We start from the raw sequence: 23,340 nt of genomic DNA, 5'->3' as shown, positions 1-23,340 counted from the left end.
TGTAGACGGAATAATTCAATTCAATTTAATTAATGAATATATAGTTTTTTTTAATTTAAAAAATATTAGATTTGTTTCCCGAGTAAATACGGATTAGGAGATAATTGCTCCTTCGACGGACTATAAATATAGTGAACCGAGTCTCGTTATATGGAAACAAAGAGAATCGGATAAGAAGCGCTCCAAATTTCAGTTGAATTGTAAGAGAACCCATTCTGTGCATTAATAACAGCACCCAATCTTCAATTCTCTCGCCATTCAGACAAATCCGGAATCGGCCCTCGATTTTTCTCTCCATCCTTGCCTCCACGCATCGCTGTCCAGGCATAATCAGGTACTTTTTCAATCCCAATTCCATTTTCCCTTCTTTTTATTTTTTTGTTGGACCACCGGTTGATAGAGTGGATTTCACCAGCTTTATTTGCCTGCATTTCATGTTTGTATTTTATGGCCCAGCATTTTCTTGCTGCAAATTGTAATCTCCTTGACTTTTGCTATCTTGAAGTTGATTTAAAAAGTTCCACGTATTAGTTTTTAAGTTTTCCCATTTAATGAAGATTGTAGCAGAGAAAAAATTATTTTATTTCATATTTAATTCTTTACAATGGTTCTTATTTATACATGCACAAATCTGTAATAGAAGGAAAGAAATCAATCTAAACTATTTCCATATTTTACAATATTGACTGAATCAATTATATATATAATATATACAGTTAATATATCTCCAAATATTCAGAAATATTGGAATCCAAATCTTTTCTTTTCTTCAACACTCCCCCTCAAGCTGGTTTGAAAATATCTTCCATGCCCATGCCCAGCTTGCAAATTAATCTTTCAAATTGTCTTGTCGGAAGGCACTTGGTGAGTACATCTGCAATTTGCTCACTGGTAGGAACATAAGGCATGCAAATCAATCCATTGTCGATCTTCTCCTTGATGAAGTGTTTGTCCACTTCGATATGCTTGGTTCGGTCATGAAGCACAGGATTATGAGAAATGGAAATAGCCGCTTTGTTGTCACAGTATACTTTCAAAGGTTTAGGACTAAAGATCTTCAATTCCTCCAGTAGTCTTTTAATCCACAATACTTCACAAATTCCATGGGCTATTGATCTAAACTCAGCCTCTGCACTGCTTCTTGCTACCACATTTTGCTTCTTACTTCGCCAGGTAACGAGGTTGCCACCAACAAATGTGCAGCAGCCAGAGGTTGATCGTCTATCAATAGTGCTCCCAGCCCAACCAGCGTCCGTATAGGCTTCAATTTGTAAATGCCCACAATTCTTGAACAACAGTCCTCTTCCAGGATTACCTTTTAGATACTTGAGGATTCTATAGACTGCATCAAAGTGTTCTTGTCCCGGGGCATGCATGAATTGAGAGACCATACTAACTTCAAATGCTATGTCTGGACGCGTATGTGACAAATAGATTAGTCTGCCAACAAGTCTTTGATACTATTCTTTATTTGTAACTTTATCATCTTTACATGGTTGTAGCCTAAGATTGGCCTCAATGGTAAGCCATCCAAGTAAACCTGTCTTTTCAAGTAAATCAAGGATATATTTGCGTTGATTAACAAATATTCCTTCTTGGGACCTGGCAAATTCCATTCCAAGAAAATATTTTAATGCACCCAAATCCTTAATCTCGAAGTCAGCCGCTAGTCTTTCTTTTAATCTTCTTAATTCTTCATTATCATTAACTGTCAAGACAATATCATCAACATAAACAATTAAAATTGATGTCTTGCCTTCTTTACCGTGTTTGTAAAACATGGTATGATCAGCTTGGCTTTGACTGTAGCCATAGTTCTTCACGGCTCTTCCATATCTCTCAAACCAGGCTCTAGGAGATTGTTTGAGACCATATAATGATTTTTTTAACCTGCAGACTTTGTTTGGTCCCAATTTCCCTTCAAATCCAGGTGGCAAATTCATAAACACCTCCTCGTCAAGGTCCCCATTTAAGAATGCATTTTTTATATCTAACTGGTGTAATGGCCAGTTTTGATTTGCAGCCAAGGATAACAGAATTCTGATAGAGTTTATCTTTGCTACAGGGGCAAAGGTTTCTTGGTAATCAATTCCGTAGGTCTGAGTGAACCCTTTTGCAACAAGTCTTGCCTTGTACCTTTCTATGCTTCCATCAGCTTTACATTTTACAGTAAACACCCACTTACAACCCACTATTTTTTTATCATCAGGTAAATCGACCAACTCCCAAGTACCACTTTTTTTAAGAGCATGCATCTCCTCCATCACTGCCAATTTCCAATTTGGATTATCAAGGGCTTTCTGAATATTTCTTGGGACAAACAAGTGTGAAATCTTTGAGGTAAGGTCCCTATGAGGATGAGAGAGTTTTTTATACGAAAGGTATTCAACAATAGGATATTTGAGATTGTTTTTTTGAGTTCGGGTTCCTTTCCTAAGGGCTATAGGAATATCAAGATCTGATGGTTCTTGGACAGGGGGAATATTAGGAAGTACAAGAGAATCAATAACAGAGTTACCTGTGGAATTTGGAGGTCCAGCTCCCTGAGGTCGAGACTGATCATGACCAAGATGAACAGGCTGGCTTGTACCCATTTTATGATGTCTTCTCCGGTAGTAATATCGAGGTTCAGGCTTGTTTGTGCCATGTTGAAGTGATTCTCCCCTTGTATTAGATACAATAATGTTTGGCACAATATGCTTAGGATTTCCTTCAGTACTTTCATTTTCATTTTCTTGACTTTGATTTTCATGAATTGGGATGAGATGAGTATAAGGTGAACTTGAAATCACATTTGGTAAAGGATTAGAAGAATAGGATAAATCCCAAAAATTTCCTTTTACTACCTTGTTAATCTCCCCCTGAAGAAAATTTTGTGCAAAATAAGGTTTATGTTCAAAGAATGAGACATCCTTGCTAAAATAAGTTTTTCGTGTTTGGGGGTTATAGCCCTTATATCCCTTTTTATTAGAAGCATACCCAATAAAAACACATTTTTCTGCTCTGGGATCAATTTTAGAGTAGTTATTGTTAGGTATACGGACAAAAACAATGCAGCCAAAAACTTTTAGAGGTAAATCAGAGAATAGTCTTGAGAATGGAATTAATTTTTTGAAACATTCTAATGGTGTGCTATAGGGCAGAACTCGTGTAGGCATTTTATTAATCAAATAGCATGCTGGTAAAATTGCTTCACCCCAAAGATACTTAGGGATATGCATGAAAATCATTATAGCACGAGCTACTTCAAGTAAATGTTTATTTTTCCGTTCGGCAATTCCATTTTGTTGGGGAGTGTCCAAACAAGTGGACTGATGATGGATGCCTTTTTCCTTCAAAAAACTCCCCAATTTCTCATTAAAATACTCAGTTCCATTATCAGAATGCAAAATATTTATTTTGGTTTGAAATTGAGTCTCAACCATGCTGTAGAAATCCTTAAAAAGTTTTTCGACATCTGATTTTTCAGTCATCAAGTATACCCAACACAAACGGGTATGGTCATCTATAAATGTGACAAACCATCTTTTTTTTGAGATAGTAGTGACTTTTGAAGGACCCCAAACATCACTGTGTATTAAATAAAATGGTTTTGAAGGTTTGTAAGCTTTTGGTAAATGAGTAGCACGGTGACTCTTAGATAGTGCACAACTTTCACAATAAAATGATGAAAAATCCAATCCATGAAATAAAGCAGGAAACAAGTGTTTAAGATATGGAAAACTCGGATGTCCTAACCTCGAATGCCATAACATTATTTTTTCATATACAGGATTGGAACTAACACTACTGAAGGCATGAACTCTATTATGACCAGAGAAGTCACCATTAAAATAGTAAAGTCCATCTGTCATCTTAGCACTGCCAATCATCTTCCCCGAGTTCTGGTCCTGAAATTGACAGTAGGAATCAAAGAAAATTACACGACAATTAGATTCTTTGGTTAGTTTACTGACCGACAAAAGGTTGCTGGTTAACCTAGGGACATGCAAAACAGATTTAAGGTCTATGTGCTTGGATAATTTTATCAAACCTTTTCCAGCAATAGACGAGAAACTACCATCTACGATCCTAATTTTTTCTATACCAGAACATGGTGAGTAAGTGCTAAAAAGGTTTGAAGAACAGATCATGTGATCTGATGCTCCAGAATCAATAATCCATGGAGTGGTATTACAAAAGAGAGTATGAAATGCACTACCTGTTTGTGCTTGAGAAACATTAGGAATACCAGATAATGAATTGGATTTCAGCAGTTTCAGGAGGTGATCCATTTGTTCTTTGCTAAATGGACTTGTCTCAGCTTCATTGGCAGTAGGAATTACGCGGTTGTGTCTGTTACCAAGTTTGTTGCTTTTCCAATTTGCTGGTTTTCCATGGATTTTCCAGCAAGTTTGATATGATCTTTCACAGACATCACACCAGACCTTCAGCTTTTCGTCGGGTTTCCGTCGAAAGTTTATTGATTTATTAGTGGCAGCAAGGGCTGAACCTTCAACTGGGCCTAAAGTAAGGGCTGAACCTTCAACAGGCCCATTAATATTCTTCTTTCCCAGCATAACGTGTCTTCGGCTCTCTTCTCTTCGAACCTCAGCGAACACCTCACCAATTAGAGGAAGCGGACTCCGACCAATGATCCTCCCTCGCACTTCATCAAATTCCTCGTTGAGGCCAGCAAGGAATTTGTAGATCCGATGAGCCTCAACAATCGTTTTGTAATGTTTAGCATCTTCGGTGGACTTCCATTCATAATCATTGAACAGATCCAAGTCTTGCCAAATGCGCTTTAAGGAATTGAAATACTTGGTGACCGAGTCTTCTCCTTGCCGGATCTGACCAAGTTTTTTCGTCAACTCATAAACTTGAGATTGATTTCCTTAGTCAGAGTACATTTGACTCACATTTTCCCAGAGTTCTTGCGCTGTAGAATAACACATGTAGTTGGAGCTAATATCTTCATCCATGGAGTTCACAAGCCAGGTCATCACCATCGAATTTTCTGCATCCCAGATCGCGTATGAAGGATCCTCCGAAGCTGGCATTTTTTTATCTCCTATAAGAAACCCAATTTTCCCCCTACCTCTGATATACATTCGCACAGATTGAGACCACCTTAGAAAATTGTCACCATTAAGGCGAATGTTAGTGATCTGAACAGAATGGGAGTCGGTATTGGATGTCAGAGGCTGAGTATTTAACTGGGTCAATCTAGGAGGAGTAGACACGGAGGATTCTTCAGACATGGTTAATTAGTGGAAAAAAGGGGCAGAAACTATGGGTGGGGCTGTGTTCTCGTTTAGGGTGGCTTTGATACCATGAAGATTGTAGCAGAGAAGAAATTATTTTGTTTCATATTTAATTCTTTACAATGGTTCTTATTTATACATGCACAAATCTCTAATAGAAGGAAAGAAATCAATCTAAACTATTTTCCTATTTTACAATATTGACTGAATCAATTATATATATAATATATACAGTTAATATATCTCCAAATATTCAGAAATATTGGAATCCAAGTCTTTTCTTTTCTTCAACATTTAGCAATTTTTTTTTTTTAATCGTGGCATTCTATCATAATAGAACGGTTTATACTGGTTTGATTAGAAATGGGAAGCTGCTCGTGTTTTTTGTATTTTGATGATGTTATGTTGAAGGCATTTAATGTAGTGTTCGGAATCGACCCTCGAATTAGATGCTGACTGATAGTATATGATGTTGCTAGCAGAATTTCTTGTGGAGTTATCAGCATGCTCTGACTCAGTTAGTCAAATTCGCCTTCCCCTTCCTCCCCCCCTTTTTCAGCATGATTATCTCCAGTCCACTTTAGCTACTCATTTGTAATTAATCTACTCCATTTTAGTTTTGTTATTATCTTTGTTGTTGTTGTCAAAATGCTACTGCGTCAATGTGAAAACATTTAATATTCACCTCCAATCAGCATTGTTCGAGAAGGAGTGATTCCTTAGCTAAGTGCCGTGAGTTTTGTGTTATGGCGTGTTTCTTCAATCCCAATACCATTCAACCACCCATTCTCAAGGAAGCACTCAAGGTAAACACTATTCTTATCTTCTGTAACAATTTTTATTGTCACTCATGATATGGTATCTGCTACATGATTTTCTTTTTTCTTTTCTCTGCTTTCCTCTCTTTATTGCGTCTGAATTTCTTTTCTTTAATACGTCTTGACAGGAACATCAAGTGTATTTATTTATTTGGTTTATTTTCAGCAGACTGAACCCTTACGGGTCTTTAGCTTTTGATTTGTTGTAAAAGAGTTCCAGGCTTGTTAGAAATTTAGATGGCTGTCTTGCTCCAGCCCCAGTGATTAACTTATTAATTGAATTTGAAGTGTATATATGAGTTTATTTATTGTAATTAGGTGGTCAGCTAATTTTTTTCAACTATGTTTGAAGAATCTTTTTAAGCCCTATTCTTATGCCAGTAGTTTCACCTTCGAGTATGTTACCGAAAAAAATCTAGTCACTGGGCAGTGTTAATTTACATCTAAACCTCTTCTCGACGTTAGATTGGTTGCATTGTGGGGGGCTGACTTTGAAAAAGCACTTTGTTATTGGTAAAACCACTTGTAAATAGAAACTAACATGATGTTGCCTCTCTTTTAAAAATATCAGAGATAATATATCAATCGTATTTTTCAGTTACATAGGAAGGAAAAGTGCAATGCACCATATGTAACATATGAAAAGAACATAATTTAACTTTAGATATGTAATTTGAAAATTATTTTGGGAATTGGTCATGGATAGAGCAATGGACTTTCATGTTCAGAAACACAATCCCTTGCTAAGTTTGTTTTTGGTCTATTTCCATTTTTGGCACACGTTTGCTCACTGAACACCACAAAATGCAGATGCCTGTCCCGGTTCGAGCTCCGGCATTTTTCTCCAAACGAAGGCTTTTTGAGCAGCAACTCGCAGACCTCGACAAATGCACAAACATCAACGAACTAAAACAACTCCATGCTCTTATTTACAAATATAATCTTCATATAGATCCCTTTGTGGCTCCGAAACTTATCTCAGCCTTTTCACTTTGCTGCCAAACGGGGTTGGCCATCAATGTGTTCGATCAAGTTCCTTGCCCAGATGCTCGTTTATGTAATACTTTAATCAAAGCTCATTTACGAAATTCTGATTCATTGAAAGCTTTTGATGTTTTCAGTGAAATGCTGAGATCTGGAATTTCTCCAGACAGCTGGACTTATCTTTTTCTTCTGAAGGCATGTTCACGGTTTGAATGTGTGAGAATGATACATGCCCATGTGGAAAAACTCAATCTTTATTTGGATTTATTTGTATGTAATTCATTGATTGATGCATACTCGAAGTGTGGAATAGTGGGTATTAGAGCGGCCAGGAATGTGTTTGATGCAATGGATGAGAAGGATGTCGTTACCTATAATTCGATGATTAATGGGCTTGTGAGGACAGGTAGGTTGAGTGAAGCTAAGAATATGTTTGACGAAATGCCACAGAGAGATAAGGTGAGTTGGAACACGATATTGGATGGGTATGTGAAGGCTGGAAAGATGAACGAGGCATTTGCGCTCTTTGAGAGGATGCCATTGAGGGATGTAATCTCATGGTCTACTGTTATATCAGGCTATGCAAAACTGGGTGATCTCGAAATGGCTAGGGTTTTGTTTGATAAAATGCCAGTGAAAAATTCCGTTCCTTGGACAATAATCATATCTGGATATGCTGAAATGGGGTTTTTGAAGGAGGCAATAAAGTTGTATGATAGAATGGTGGAGGGAGGGTTCAATTTGGATGATGGAACTTTTGTTAGTATTTTATCTGCTTGTGCAGAATCTGGTTCGGTAGGTTTAGGGAAGAGGGTTCATCAGTCTATAATAAAGAGTAGGCATAAGTGTAGTGTCGTGGTGAGTAATGCCTTGATTGACATGTATGGAAAGTGTGGCAGCTTGAACAAGGCATGGGGTGTTTTTAATGCGATGGAAAGAAAAGATGTAGTAACCTGGAACGCCATGATCCATGGACTGGCAATGCATGGATATGAAAGGAAGGCTCTTCAGATTTTTGCTAGGATGAAGCAAGAGGGGTGTACACCAGATAAAGTGACATTTGTTGGTGTCTTATCTGCTTGTAGTCACGCCGGTATGGTCAAGGAGGGGATTTGTTATTTTTATGGCATGGAAAAAGATTTTGGGATTGTTCCTGAGATTCAGCATTATGGTTGCTTAATTGACCTTTTAGGTCGTGGTGGGTGTCTAAGTGAAGCTTTTCGGCTTGTGCATGACATGCCATTTGAACCAAATGTTGTTATTTGGGGTTCTCTGTTAGGTGCTTGTCGAATGCAGAGTGATGCATTCCTTGCCGAGAAGGTACTCAATCAATTATTGAAACTCGAGCCAGTTAATGCGGGAAATTTTTCGCTGTTGTCAAATATATATGCCGCATCTGGAAATTGGGGAAATGTCTCAAACACAAGAATGCAGATGCGAAAGGCAGACGACAAAAATCCATCTGGAGTTAGTTCGATAGAGTTGGATGATAGATTTCATGAATTCACTATTATGGATGTGACTCACCCTGAATCAAACAGCATATACCAGTTCGTCGATGCGCTGAGCCAGCATATTAAAAAGATTGATTATGCACCAGATGCTTGTGTCTAAAACCTGTGTTGTGTCCCAGATAAACTCATGTAGAGCTGAAAGTCCTTGCACTAGATGTCCTCAGAGCCCTTATATCTTCCCAGTAGGAATTCTGCAGACTGGCTTGTTTCTAAATCTTGTCAGATTTCTCTCAAAACCAGAGAATATAGTGCAAGATCATCTGACTAAGTCAGTATCTTAAAAGTCTTGAATTCCAGATGTTTTTCATCTAGAAACTTTGGCTGTCCTTAAGATATATACTCTTGATGTGGATCTGAAAGTCCTCGCACTTCGTGTCCTCGGAGGGTATTTGACCAGGTATGAATTTGCAGCTATGAAACATTCATTTTGTGTTAGAATTTTACAGATTGAATGAAGTTTACGTATGGAAAACATATATTCAAGTGCTGAAATCTAGCTTCTGTACATGTGCAAGGTATGAATGTATGCGCTTCGATCCACCATATTATAGCACCAAACGGGAGGCTTCATTTGATCAGTCCTTCATCCTTAACATGACCTTCTCTTTTGGTTTGCAAGTTATCTCTCTTTGGAGTGTTTCTCTTCAGTCGCCCATTGTAGAATGCTGATGTTCAAATCCCGGACAACAGGTAAATTAAGTGATGAGTGGGCTGGAAGCATTTACCACATTTTCTTTATGTAGATTCTACGATGTTCAGACGTACAAGAGATGCGTTTTGAACTTTTGATTGAAAATGATCTCTTCTGGAACGTTCATTTAGCAATGATCTCTAGTTCAGGGTTCGGAATCGGTTGGGAATCAAGTTTTCTATGTTAACCAGTACGTTGAAGTGGCTTCAAAACAATGAATCGAGGGATTATGGAACATGAGAGCTTGTATTCTAGCCATGCCATGTACAATATATTGTGTCTGGGCCGCACACGGCGCTATATTGTTTGATGGCATTGACCTTTGGATCGCCACTACATTTAGGAAAATTTTGAGTTTATGTTCTATGATTTTTGTACTCAATTGTATTCACAAGATACTCAATTTGATGGTATTGCTTTAGGATACATTTGCACTTATGAATTCTAGCATGGATGGTATTTTTTTCTTCGTAGTGGTACTTATTCTTGATATGCAAATTTCATTTATAAATAAATAAATTAAAGGATTGCAAGATGAATTTATCTTCCAGAATTTCTTTGTGATAGTATCACTCATAGCATGTGGTTTTTTTTTTTTTTTTTGGAGAAACATAGCATGTGGTTATTACTTTCTTATTAAGTGTGGAAAATATAGCATGCGAGATAGATGAATGTCAAACTCATTAAATATAAGAGATGTGAACGAAAAACATGTATTCCTTCTCCCTTTGTCTTTTTTTTTCTTCTTAATTTCATTTGAATTAATATAATTCATATATTTACACTTTTTATTAAAAATATATTACTATAGAGAAAAACAGAGCATATGCATACCTCATCAAGCTCATCCCTTTAGGGTAAAATTCATCCATATAATATGATCAATCAAGGGTTATTGAATTATTAAAATACTTCAAGGTGTTGAGTCAGTCGTGATTTGTCTATGTTATTTACTCAACTGTTTCCACTTATGATCCTTTGACCAGTCCAGTTGTCTAGTCTAGTCTTGTAAGTCCAGTTTTGTAAGGTCAGTTAAGCTTGTGGTTAGTTGACTTGAATATATTTTTCAGTTTTGTCTTGGTCTAGTTTTGTATTTTAAAAGACTTAATACCAAAACTAATGTTTCAACATTTTTTCTCTTTTTGGTGTTGAAAAAACTTATGCATATATATTCATTGTTCTAGGCAAAACTCAACTGATAATAATAGATGTAAGGTTCGTGATTATTTAATTTAAAACCAAGATTATTTGATTTAATTCAAACTTATTTAATTTTAATCCGAGTATATTTAATTTGAGAATATTTAGAGTTTTGATTTAAATTTTAATATTCTTAAATTATTTAGGATTGAAATTGAATTAAAATAAGGGCCGAAGACTGAATTGCAATTTTTGAAGTTTCAAGGACTAAATTGCAATATTGATTGAATTTATCAGAATTATTATGAGATTATCAGCATGTATACGTGTATATGTCATAAGGAATTCAGAAAAATAGAGCAGAGAAGCCGAGATCTTCTTTTTTTCTTTGATATTTCGATTTTCAAATCGCGTAACTTTTGATCCGATCGTCCGATTTCGATTCCGAAAATACTTCTGGAATCCTTGTGACGAGGGCTTCGATCTAGTGTAAGTTTCTACTTATTTCGGCATGGTTTGAAGATTGAAATGTGGCGGAGATCAGATTTTATGCTCTATGTATGTTCTTGAGGTTTATATGCGCGATATATTCGCAACCGGATCGAAGAGTTTATCTTATTTGTATATAATCATGAATTCCAGATTATAGTTGATGATTATAGCTGCTGATATGAGGATATATGATGTTATCTTGCTGCTACATGTTGATTTGAAGTATATGAGATTGATATTTATTTCGATATTTTGTCGGTTATCGATTTTCAATCGCTACGCTGTCGATTCGTGTTTTGAGACCGTTTTAATAGCCGATGATTGAGCTGAGACGTTCTTAGAGATGTTGTTGACGTTGTAGTATTTTTATTCTTCAATTTCAGACTGGTTTGAAGGCTAACGACTCAAGAACTTGAATTCGAACCGAAGAAGAAGAATTTGAGGTTGAAGTGATTTTCATTGAAGATCTATTGATATTTTGAATTGATTTTGAAATTATAGATTTGAACGAAGTTTGATATAAATGTTTTGATGTTATGTTTCAAATTTGAAGCGTTCAAAACCGAGAAAACCAGAAGGTATAAGATGACATCGCGAGTCAGGGATTTGAAACCCGAGAATGAAACTTCTTGAGTTGTTCCGTTAAAATCACATACTTGTTTATATTTTTGATTTGATTTTGATGTTGTCGATCCATCTCAGGTAGTGGATCTTTGAGTTTGAGTCGATATGATTACGATACGATATTATATTGAATTGATTCTATGTCAAGATCTGAGGCGATCTTATTTTCTAGTCTGAGACGACTACGATAGATGGATATCTATATCAAGATCGGTTACGAATCTTGATGGCAACGACGTTATATGAATCAATTCTTGATCGATATATGCGTTATTTACTCTATTATTGAGTCGATTATGATTAGAGTCGATATGATTTATTTAACGCTTTATATGTCGATTATACTGAGAATGATTTCTCACCGGAGTTTATCCGGATGTTGCTTTGTTTTGTATGTGTGCATGGCAACAGAGAGGGCAGAAGCTAATCAGAGACCTCATTGACAGCTCGGGAAAGAGTTTAGCACGTGAAAACTCGGGTTTTAGCTGAAATGATGTACCTTAGATAGCATCAAACTTGTTATGAAACTTAAGACTTGAAGTACACATTTTGATACTTTGTGTAGCTTGTGGTTAATGTCTTTGTAATGTTTCCGTTTGATGTAAGAAAAACATGTATTTATGCTTGATACTTGGTATTATCAATATATGCATGTTTCCTGATTTTATGAACCATGATTTGAGTTGGTTCTTGGTGATTTGGATTGAATGTTCCAAGTTTTGACAGCAAAAAAATTGTTCTGCAGATTTTCTGGACAGGGTGCCCGCTCGATCGGGTGAACTCCACCAATCGAGCGCGGCCTTTAAATTTTCAAAACAGAGAATTGGAATTTTGAGCTCGCTCGATCGGGTGAGTTCCACCGATCGAGCGAGGCCAAAAATATTTCAGACCCGAGAGTTTGAACTCCTAGCTCGCTCGATCGGCTGAATTTGCCCGATCGAGCGAGGTGCTATATTTAAAAAAAAAAAATTAGCTCTTGGTTTGAATATTATTTTAAAACTTGATTAATTGTTTTATTAATCCTTAATTGCCCTTAGATGAGATTAGCAACCCGAGGTTCCCACAACAGGTGGTATCAGAGCTTAAGTTTCTCGGACTAAGAATAGATGAGCGGGGTAGATCGAGTCTTCTATTCTGATTTATTTATTTTTGAAGCATGTTTATTATCTTAATTGATTTACAGCTTTAAGAATTGCATGCTATCTGTTATCTGATATGATTGGAAGCATGTTGGACTGAGACTGAATCAGATTCGATCTTTTGAGAAGGCATGAAAGTGCTAATCAGAGGAGGGCCTGAAACATAATTGTGTTATGATATGATAATGAATTGTACACTAATCTGTTTGATTATCAGATATGCCTCCCCGACCAACACCGACTACTAGACACTTTGGCAGTGAATCAGCCAGAGCAGACTAATGCAGCACAGACAGTACCACAGGTACCAGTGACAGCACCTGAACTAGGACAGGGTAGTACTTCTGTTGATATGATGAGTGGTGATGCCAATCTGATGGAAAAACTGCTGAAACGATTTCAATCCTTCAAACCACCGACATTACAAGGAATTGAGAATGCTGTGGATTGTGAGAATTGACTAGAGGATATCGAGCAGTTATTTGAATCCCTTGACTATACAGATGAACGTCGTGTGAGACTGGTGATCCATCAATTACATGGCCTTGCAAAGAATTGGTGGGTAGCGACGAAGAAAGCGTTTGAAAATCGAGGTACAGTTATTATATGGGCTGTATTTAAAACTGCTTTCTATCAACGGTTCTTTCCCGTTTCTTATCGTAAGGACAAAGGAGCGGAGTTTGCAAGTTTGCAACAAGGCCAGATGAATATTGAAGAATATGTTGCAAAGTTCACCAGCCTATTGAAGTTCGCTCCTCATATTGTTGTAAGTGATGAAGCTCAAGCCGATCAATTTATAAATGGCTTGAATCCAGATGTGTTCACTCTTGTAAATTTGGGAAGACCGAATAATTTTGCTGATGCTCTTGATCGTGCAAAAGGAGCTGAAGTAGGTATACTGAGGCAACGAGGAGTACAGTTTGTCCCACAGCCAATGAAACAACGGCAAGAGCAGCCACAGATTCTACCACCACCTCGATTTGATGCTGGAGGTAGCGGTAGTGGTAAGAAGAATTTCTTTAAAGGAAAAAGCAAACAGTTTAAGCGATCAGGTAGTAGCTCTTCGAGTTCCAGTGGACCGAGACAGTTTAGAGGTGGACAGAAATCCGGTACTTCTGATGTCTACTATTCTAAATGTAGAGGACGTCACACCAATGAGCAGTGCAGAGGAGTGTTTGACAGTTGTCACATTTGCCAACAACCGGGTCATTTTGCGAGAGTATGTCCACAGCGAGGTTCTGGAAGTGCATCACACACCTTTATTTCTGAGCAATTTGTTGCATTACATGAATTTCCTGTTGAAATCTTAGCTACTTTCGTGTCTCTTACATCACCTTTGGGAAGATGTATTATATCAGTGAAGTCTGTAAGAAATTGTACATTGCAGTTTGAGGGTCATGAGATTGAGCTAGACTGTATTGTTCTTGGTTTATCTGATTTTGATTGTATTATCGGTATCGATATGTTAACCAAGTACATAGCTACAGTTAACTGTTTTCAGAAGATTGTAAGATTCAGACCTGATATGGCTTATGAGTGGAAATTTTATGGTAAGGGATCACGAGCCAGAATTCATTTAGTATCTGTTCTTGCTATGACTGATTTATTGCAGAAAGGGGCAGAAGGATTTCTGATTTATGCAGTTGATAAACTGAAGACTAGCCCGAAATTGGCTGACTTGCCAGTGGTTAGTGAATTCGGTGATGTTTTTCCTGACAAGATTCCGGGATTGCCTCCGTTTCGAGAGGTAGACTTCAGTATAACTGATGTCAGGTACACAGCCGATATCGAAAGCACCTTACCGTATGGCATCAATTGAATTGAAAGAACTGAAAAAACAGCTTGAAGATCTTTTAACCAAAGGCTATATCAGACCGAGTGTTTCTCCTTGGGGCGCTCCGGTTTTGTTTGTCAGAAAGAAAGACGGATCGATGAGGTTATGTATTGACTACCGGCAATTGAATAAAACAACGGTAAAAAATCGCTATCCTTTACCTAGAATCGATGACTTGTTTGATCAATTGCAGGGTTCGTCAGTATATTCGAAGATTGATTTGAGATCCGGTTATCATCAATTGAGGGTAAGAGATGAAGATATCCCTAAGACTGCTTTTCGAACGAGGTATGATCATTATGAATTCATAGTCATGCCTTTTGGTCTAACGAATGCACCAGCAGTATTTATGGGATTGATTAATAGAGTATTTCAGAAGTATCTAGATGACTTTGTGATTATCTTTATCGATGATATTTTGATATACTCTAAAAATTTGTGTGAACATGCTGACCATCTCAGAACTGTATTGAGAACTTTACGAGAAGAGAAATTGTACGCAAAGTTATCAAAATGTGAATTTTGGTTGCAGAGAGTTGTTTTTCTTGGTCATATATTTTCAGGAGATGGTATTTCTGTTGATCCGAGTAAAGTTGAAGTTGTGATCAATTGGCAGAGACCGACATCTGTGCCAGAAATTCAAAGTTTTATGGGCTTAGCCGGATATTATCGTCGATTTATCAGAGATTCTCGTCTATTGCGAAGCCTATTACACATCTTACACAGAAGAATGCACTGTTTGTTTGGTCTGAAGCATGTGAATCGAGTTTCCTTGAACTGAAGAAAAGATTAACTACAGCGCCAGTCTTGACAATCTCTTCAGGTACTGATGATTTTGTTATTTATTGCGATGCTTCTCACCGGAGTTTGGGATGTGTTTTGATGCAGAAAGAACATGTTGTTGCGTATGCCTCACGACAACTGAAACCACATGAAGTCAGATATCCAATTCATGATCTTGAATTTGCAGCTATTGTCTTTGCATTAAAGATCTGGCGACATTATTTATATGGTGAGCAGTTTGAAATCTTTTCTGATCACAAAAGTTTGAAGTATCTGTTTTCACAATTTGAGCTGAACATGAGACAAAGAAGATGGCTCGATTTATTGAAAGATTTCGATTGTGAAATCAAATATTATCCAGGAAAATTAAATGCAGCAGCTGATGCCCTAAGTAAAAAGGTATGTGTTTTATCCTTGTCTACTATAGGTATATCTCATTTGATTGAAGATTGTTGTATTTCTGGATTAATATTTGAGACAGATAGAAGACCAATGAGAGTTTGTGCTATCAGTGTTGAGCCAGAACTGTTGATTCGAATTAAAAAAGCACATAAATCTGATTTGAATGTTCAGAAATCGATTGAAATGATCAGATCAGGACATTAGTCTGAGTATAAGGTTAGTGATGATGATATTCTGTATGTGAATAATCGAATTGTTGTTCCCGATCTTTCAGATTTGAGACAGAATATCTTGAAAGAAGCCCATTGTAGTCAATTCAGTATTCACCCTCGAGGAAGAAAAATGTACAACGATTTGAAAAATCAGTACTGGTGGAAGCAAATGAAGTCTGATGTGACTGAATTTGTATCAAAATGTCTGAACTGACAACAGGTGAAGGCTAAGAGAAAGAAACCAAGTGGCTTATTACAGAGTCTATTTATTCCTGAATGGAAATGAGATCACATTTCCATGGATTTTGTGACGAAGTTACCACGATCATCTCAAGGATGTGATGCGATTTGGGTGATTATTGACAGGTTGACAAAATCTGAATGTTTTATTCCATACCGAATGACTTATCGTCATGATCAAATGGCAGATTTATATGTTCGAGAAGTGGTACGATTACATGGTGTGCCAAAGTCGATTGTATTTGATCGTGATCCTATATTTACTTCGCACTTTTGGCATAGCCTACAGCAAGCTCTAGGTACGCATTTACATTTGAGTACCGCTTATCATCCTCAAACTGACGGACAACCTGAACGAACCATTCAGACTATTGAGGATATGCTTAGAGCTGTGGTACTTGGTTTTGGTACTACATGGCAAGATTTCATACCACTTGTGAAATTTTCATATAACAACATATATCAGACAAGTATAGAGATAACTCCATTTGAAGCGCTGTATGGAAAGAAGTGTCGATCGCCATTGTATTGGGATGATATATCAGAGGTACCTGAGTTGGAACCGAATATGATCAGACAGATGACTGAGAAGGTGAAGTTAATTCAGCAGAGAATGAGAACAACGCAGCACAGAAAGACCAGATATGCGAATATCAGACGACGACCGTTATATTTTGAACAGGAAGATAGAGTATTCTTGAAAATTTCACCTTTCAGGGGTACTATACGATTTGGCAAGCAAGGGAAGTTATCTTCACGCTTTATTGGGTCGTATGAGATTCTGGAGAAGATAGACGATCTAGCTTATCGACTTGCATTGCCTCCATATTTTTCTGGTATTCATGATGTCTTTCATGTTTCGATGCTGAGGAAGTATCAACCTGATGAATCTTATATCTTACAACCTGATGAAGCTAAATTGGATGAAACTCTTAGCTATTTTGAAAGATCGATTCAAATACTTGATCAAAAGGAAAAGCAACTCCGAAACAAGACCATTCCATTGGTGAAGATTCAATGGAGTCGGCACGGAGTTGAAGAGGCTACATGGGAAGTCGAAGAAGACATGAGGCAGAGATTTCCCTATCTATTCCACTGATGCGAGTTCTTATTCAGTTTTCTGTTATTCTTTCTTCTTATTAGTATTCAGACTGTATATCTATACTGTTTATGAATTCGAGGACGAACTCATGTCTTAGTGGGGGATAAATGTAAGGCCCGAAATTATTTAATTTAAAACCAGGATTATTTGATTTAATCCGAACTTATTTAATTTTAATCCGAGTATATTTAATTTGGGAATATTTAGAGTTTTGATTTAAATTCTAATATTCTTAAATTATTTAGGATTGAAATTGAATTAAAATAAGGGTCGAGGACTGAATTGCAATTTTTGAAGTTTCAGGGACTAAATTGCAATATTGATTGAAGTTATCAGAATTATTATGAGATTATCAGCATGTATACGTGTATATGTCATAAGGAATTCAGAAAAATAGAGTAGAGAAGCCGAGATCTTCTTTTTTTCTTTGATATTTCGATTTTCAAATCGCCGTAACTTTTGATCCGATCGTCCAATTTTGATTCCGAAAATAGTTCTGGAATTCTTGCGACAAGGGCTTCGATCTAGTGTAAGTTTATACTTATTTCGGCAGAGATAAGATTTTATGCTCTATGTATGTTCTTGAGGTTTATATGCGCGATATATTTGCAACCGGATCGAAGAGTTTATCTTATTTATATATAATCATGAATTCCAGCTTATAGTTGATGATTATAGCTGCTGATATGAGGATATATGATGTTATCTTGCTGCTACATGTTGATTTGAAGTATATGAGATTGATATTGATTTCGATATTTTGTCGGTTACCGATTTTCAGTCGCTACGCTGTCGATTCGTGTTTTGAGACCATTTTAATAGCCGATGATTGAGCTGAGACGTTCTTAGAGATGTTGTTGACGTTGTAGTATTTTTATTCTTCAATTTCATACTGGTTTGAAGGCTAACGACTCAAGAACTTGAATTCGAACCGAAGAAGAAGAAGTTGAGGTTGAAGTGATTTTGATTGAAGATCTATTGATGATTTTGAATTGATTTTGAAATGATAGATTTGAACGATGTTTGATATGAATGTTTTGATGTTATGTTACAGATTTTAAGCTTTCAAAACCGAGAAAACCAGAAGGTATAAGATGACATCGCGAATCAGGGATTTGAAACTCGAGAATGAAGCTTCTTGAGTTGTCCCGTTAAAATCACATACTTGTTTATCTTTTAGATTTGATTTTGATGTTGTCGATCCATCTCAAGTAGTGGATCTTTGAGTTTGAGTCGATATGATTACGATATGATATTATATTGAATTGATTTTATGCCAAGATCTGAGGCGATCTTATTTTCTAGTCTGAGACGACTACGATAGATGGATATCCATATCAAGATCGGTTACGAATCTTGATGGTAACGACATTATATGAATCAATTCTTGATTGATATATGCGTTATTTACTCTATTGTTGAGTCGATTATGATTAGAGTCGATATGATTTATTTAACGCTTTATATGTCGATTATACTGAGAATGATTTCTCACCGGAGTTTATCCGGTTGTTGCTTTGTTTTGTATGTGTGCATGGCAACAGAGGGGGAAGGAGTTAATCAGAGACGTCATTGCCAGCTCGGGAAAGATTTTAGCACGTGAGAACTCGGGTTTTAGCTGAAATAATGTACCTTAGATAGCATCAAACTTGTTATGAAACTTAAAACTTGAAGTACACATTTTGATACTTTGTTTAGCTTGTGGTTAATGTCTTTGTAATGTGCCGTTTGATATAAGAAAAGCATGGATTTATGCTTGATACTTGGTATTATCAATATATGCATGTTTCCTGATTTTATGAACCATGATTTGAGTTGGTGATTTGGATTGAATGTTCCAAGTTTTGACAGCAAAAAAATTGTTCTGCAGATTTTCTGGAGAGGGTGCCCGCTCGATCGGGTGAACTCCACCGATCGAGCGCGGCCTTTAAATTTTCAAAACAGAGAATTGGAATTTTGAGCTCGCTCGATCGGATGAGTTCCACCGATCGAGCGAGGCCAAAAATATTTCAGACCCGAGATTTTGAACTCCTAGCTCGCTCGATCGACTGAATTTGCCCGATCGAGCGAGGTGCTATATTTTTAAAAAAAATTTAGCTCTTGGTTTGAATATTATTTTAAGACTTGATTAATTGTTTTATTAATTCTTAATTGTCCTAAGATGAGATTAGCAACCCGAGGTCCCCACAACAGATGACTGAAATAACTTATAGACGTAAAATTTCTGTCATAACTGAAAGTGAATTCTGATAAATTCTGATAGAATAAGATGACTGATATAAATAGTAGATAAAATAAGAAAAAGTCATCTATCTTCTGTTGTGGCCTTGATGGCCTCTGCCATGATGGCTTAGACTGATCAGTTCTTGAACTATTATGGCCCTGATGACCTCTTGGTTCGGCTCTTGAACTGTTGCTATATGGTTTCTTAGGTTGTTCTTCTCCCTTTTTGTCAACACCAGCAGGGGTTGCGGATTGACTTTGGAGGGTGCTAACAAGGGCAGCTACATGTTCATCTAAGGAGTCCATTTTAGAAGATATCATGGATTGATATTTATCAAATTTTGTCTCAATAGTTTCAATCATCTTGGATAAAGTTTCATGTGAGGCTGCCTTATGAGAGGTTGAGTACTTAGTGATTCCATTGAATTGAATAGGGAGTGCACTTGTCTGGATGGACTTAAAAGATCAGTTGTAACTCTTTCTCTTTAGCTTGGAAATGTTCTTATCATTGAGCTGAACACCCGTCTTCAATATGGATGGCAATGGGTCGGGTCTAAACTCGATCCCGCATTGAACCCGGCCCGGCGGAACGGGTTTAGACCCGACCAAACGGGTCCAGATGCGGGTCCGGGACGGGTCCCAGGTTTGGCCGGACCCGCCCCGCCAAAAAATATATATATTAAATATAAATATAAATTATATATGTATATATATTAACAATATATAATTATATTATTTATATTACATAATCAATACTTTATCCCTAATTTGAGTTTATAATATTTTTGGATTTAAATAATTTTAATATATTATGATGTTTTTAATATGAAAATATAGTACTATGATTTTTCCTTAGTTATTAATTATTATTTAAATTAAAATGATATATTTTAACTTGTAAAACATTTTTTTTATCTTAAATATTATTAATATAAATTTGAAAAATAAATTTAATAATTATTTGTTATTTTTTTAACTTATTTAAAATTTTATTTAATATAATTTAAATTATATTTAATTTGGCGGGTCCAACGAGTCTCACCCGGATTGAACCCGTCGGGTCCACTGGGCGGGGCGGGTCTCGGGTTTGCCCAAACCCGCCCCGTTGCCATCCCTAGCTAGTCTTCAATTAGGTGGTTGTCATGGAATGACAAGACTTGTTCGATTTGCTCTATCAAATGATCTTCAAGATTTGATGGTAATTCAAAATCGTGACGAGCTTCAGTTTCTGTCAAAGTGAGAGGAATCCTACTTGAACCAGCTTTGGCAGTTACTGGTTTAGAAGTCTCACTGATTTTCCCTTGCTCGAGATAGCTTCATCAGACTCGAGTTCAACTGAAAACTTTTCAACTTCTCTGTTTTCAATGTCAGGTTCACTCTTCGTCTCTGGTTGTGCAATTTTCTCACCTTCTGGCTTAGTTTCTTTTTCCTGTTCAGTTTCTTTTTGTTCAGTATCATTCACTTTCTCAAGAATTTCTATTTCCATTCCTTTTTTTTTTTCTCATTGTCCTCTACTTCCAACTCACTATTTGTTTATTTCTCTGTTTCCAGTTCTTGAGTCTCAGTGTTAGTCTCTTTTCAGTTTCTTCTTCAACTTATGGTACTTGCTCTGTTCTTGGGTCTCACTCTCAGTCTCGAGTTCTTTTCAGTTTCTGAAACATGAACCTTCGTTTTTGAATTCTTAGTTTCCTTCCCTATCTCAGGGAGCTTGGTTTCTACCTCCATCTCTGCTCTATCTTCAAGAATCTCAGTCTCTATCTCAGACTCTATGTTCAGGGATTTCAGGAACATCAAGTTCCATTTCAACTTCAGTATTTGGAATTTCATTATTCATAGATGCATCTTCTATCTCGACTTCGAATTGATTATCAAAACCACCTTGACTACTGCCCTCAGTCACTTTTTTTTTATGTCCCGAGTGATTGTTTTTAAGATTGAGTCAACATTCAACAGTGACACTTCCTCAACTGGTTCAGTTGTCGGTTGAGTTTTCGACAACTGAACCATCGGAGAGTTCGGAAGTGTCCTGTAGGCTTCAGAACCACCGGAGAGTTCGGAAGATCCGAACCATTGTTCGGAAGTATCGGACCGGACCCTTGTTAAGTTCGTAAACAGGGCAGTTTGTAAGGTCCACACCCCCACTTCAGAAGCAACAAAGTGTGCATGATTGGTTCGAAAGCTCAGAAATTCCGAACCCATGATCGAAAATTCTGATCCCAGTCCAAGCCACTTGTTAATGAGGTGTCCGAACAATTGTGACTCAGCAATTGCATGCAGGGTTCAGAAGATCCGAACATGGGTTCAGAGCGTCCGAACCTAGACACCCAGATACGTGTCGGGCATGCAGAATTATGAGCTTCCGAACTCCGCATATATATAGGAGTCCAAGGCTGCAGTTTTAACGACGGACGGAAATATGGTCCGAAAATCCTATTTAAACTATAGGAGTATCTGTTAGCTTAGTTAATGTTTTTTAGAACATGATTAGTGATATGATAATTACTTGACTGTAGGTTTAGAACCTAGACTCTGATTAGACTTGATCTACCACCTAGAGGTAAATAAGTACTGACTGAGATTGTCGGCTAAGTATGCATGCTTAGATATTGCATTTATCTGCCATGATATATGTTTTACTGATTTTTATACATGCTGCATGTGCACATACACTTGAGTCGTATCTCCTTCGATATAGCATTTCTCGTAGGATCGCTTAGTCCTACACCTGTTTATACTGTCTGATACTGAAAGTTATTGCAACGAGCGGAGACTGATACTACGGTGATCTAGATGAGTATGTGAGTCACCCCGTGGTCAGATTTTTAGATGGTGTTACGTAATCATTGTCGCCTAGTCTGAGCAGGATGTGGTAGTTGACTAGTCACCCAGTCATCTCACACTGCATGCATCATATTAGTTTGTGTACTCATATTTACGTACTGGGCTCAGTAGCCCATGTTCATGGTGTTATCTTGGACACCTCATTCCACAGTTAGATGCAGGGTTAGAGCAGGGCCACGAGCTAGTGGGGAGTTATATTGCCTGCAGTTAGAGCCGTCAAATTGGGTTAGACCCGTTGGGTCGGCCCGCCCCGCCACACAATTTAAGTGGATTGGGTTGAAATTTTTTCAACCCCAACTAAAGGTGGTCCTAGGTGGGCGACCCACGCAGGTTGGCCCGCGGGCCTGGAGAATTATTATTTTATTTTAATTTTTATTGTGATATATGTATTTTTTAATGAAAGTTGTGAATTTTTTTTTGTATTAATTACTTTATATAAAATTTACACGTATGAAATAAATAATTAAATTTTTTTATTAATATGTTTCTATTAATATTTATTTATGAAATGAAATTTGTAATTAATTATAATGATTTTTTTTATTTTTATTTACAGTGAGCCAACCCGCGGGTCGGTCCGCCTAACTCACAACCCACCTTGGGTTGGGTTGAGGATTTTCAGTCCGTCGGGATGGTGAGCCGGCCCTCCATCGACCCGCCAAAAGGTGGTTTTTGGTGGGCCGGCCCACCCCGCCATGGGTTGGCCCGTCTAACAGCTCTACCTGGAGTCAATTTTATGTTGTAAATATATGAAAAAATACATTTGGGTTTTTAGTACCGATTGTATTCAGTTGGTTTCTATTGTACTGAGTTTTTATGTTTTCGCAATAAACTCTATTATTTTCTTAAGTGTTTTTATATTAAGCTAATTGAATGCATAAAACTGCTAGTTAGTAGGTGATCTAGGTTGGGTCACTACACGTGTTCGAAAAGAAATTTAGTAAGAGTTCATACTAAGCTCTTGGATCTTGTTTCAGTCCATATAGAGCTTTGTTAAGGTGATATAGATGATAGGAGAATAAGTGGTTAACAAAGCATATGAGTTGTTCCACAAA

The 23,340-nt window shown here is 37.0% G+C and overlaps 1 protein-coding gene across 4 annotated transcripts; it reads left to right on the top strand.

Annotated features, from left to right (window-relative positions):
• The first annotated feature begins 170 nt into the window (after nucleotides 1-170).
• On the top strand, nucleotides 171-9,743 carry LOC140881457 (pentatricopeptide repeat-containing protein At3g29230). 4 transcript variants are annotated; one of them, XM_073286785.1, is made up of 5 exons: nucleotides 171-334; nucleotides 5,942-6,052; nucleotides 6,875-8,959; nucleotides 9,078-9,252; nucleotides 9,403-9,743. In XM_073286785.1, the coding sequence occupies exons 2-3, from the start codon at nucleotides 5,993-5,995 to the stop codon at nucleotides 8,660-8,662; spliced, it is 1,848 nt and encodes a 615-aa protein (XP_073142886.1). In that variant the 5' UTR covers nucleotides 171-334; nucleotides 5,942-5,992; the 3' UTR covers nucleotides 8,663-8,959; nucleotides 9,078-9,252; nucleotides 9,403-9,743. The 4 variants fall into 4 exon arrangements, with proteins under 4 accessions (XP_073142886.1, XP_073142885.1, XP_073142884.1 ...); XM_073286784.1 differs by having other exon boundaries at nucleotides 9,398-9,743; XM_073286783.1 differs by having other exon boundaries at nucleotides 9,078-9,743.
• Nucleotides 9,744-23,340: the final 13,597 nt, after the last annotated feature.

This window comes from Henckelia pumila, chromosome 2, assembly GCF_033568475.1.
Source record: "Henckelia pumila isolate YLH828 chromosome 2, ASM3356847v2, whole genome shotgun sequence".
NCBI classification, from domain to species: domain Eukaryota; kingdom Viridiplantae; phylum Streptophyta; class Magnoliopsida; order Lamiales; family Gesneriaceae; genus Henckelia; species Henckelia pumila.
The sequence above is the reverse complement of the archived record's forward strand: the minus strand, read 5'-3'. Positions and strand labels throughout refer to the sequence as shown.

What these genes read in the sequence shown, in the direction of transcription:
- LOC140881457 (XM_073286785.1), top strand. Translation starts at nt 5,993, where the DNA reads ATGGCGTGTTTCTTCAATCCCAATACCATTCAACCACCCATTCTCAAG. An exon ending in TTCTCAAGGAAGCACTCAAG is followed by an intron (nt 6,053 to 6,874) that starts GTAAACACTATT and finishes CACAAAATGCAG; the next exon opens with ATGCCTGTCCCGGTTCGAGC.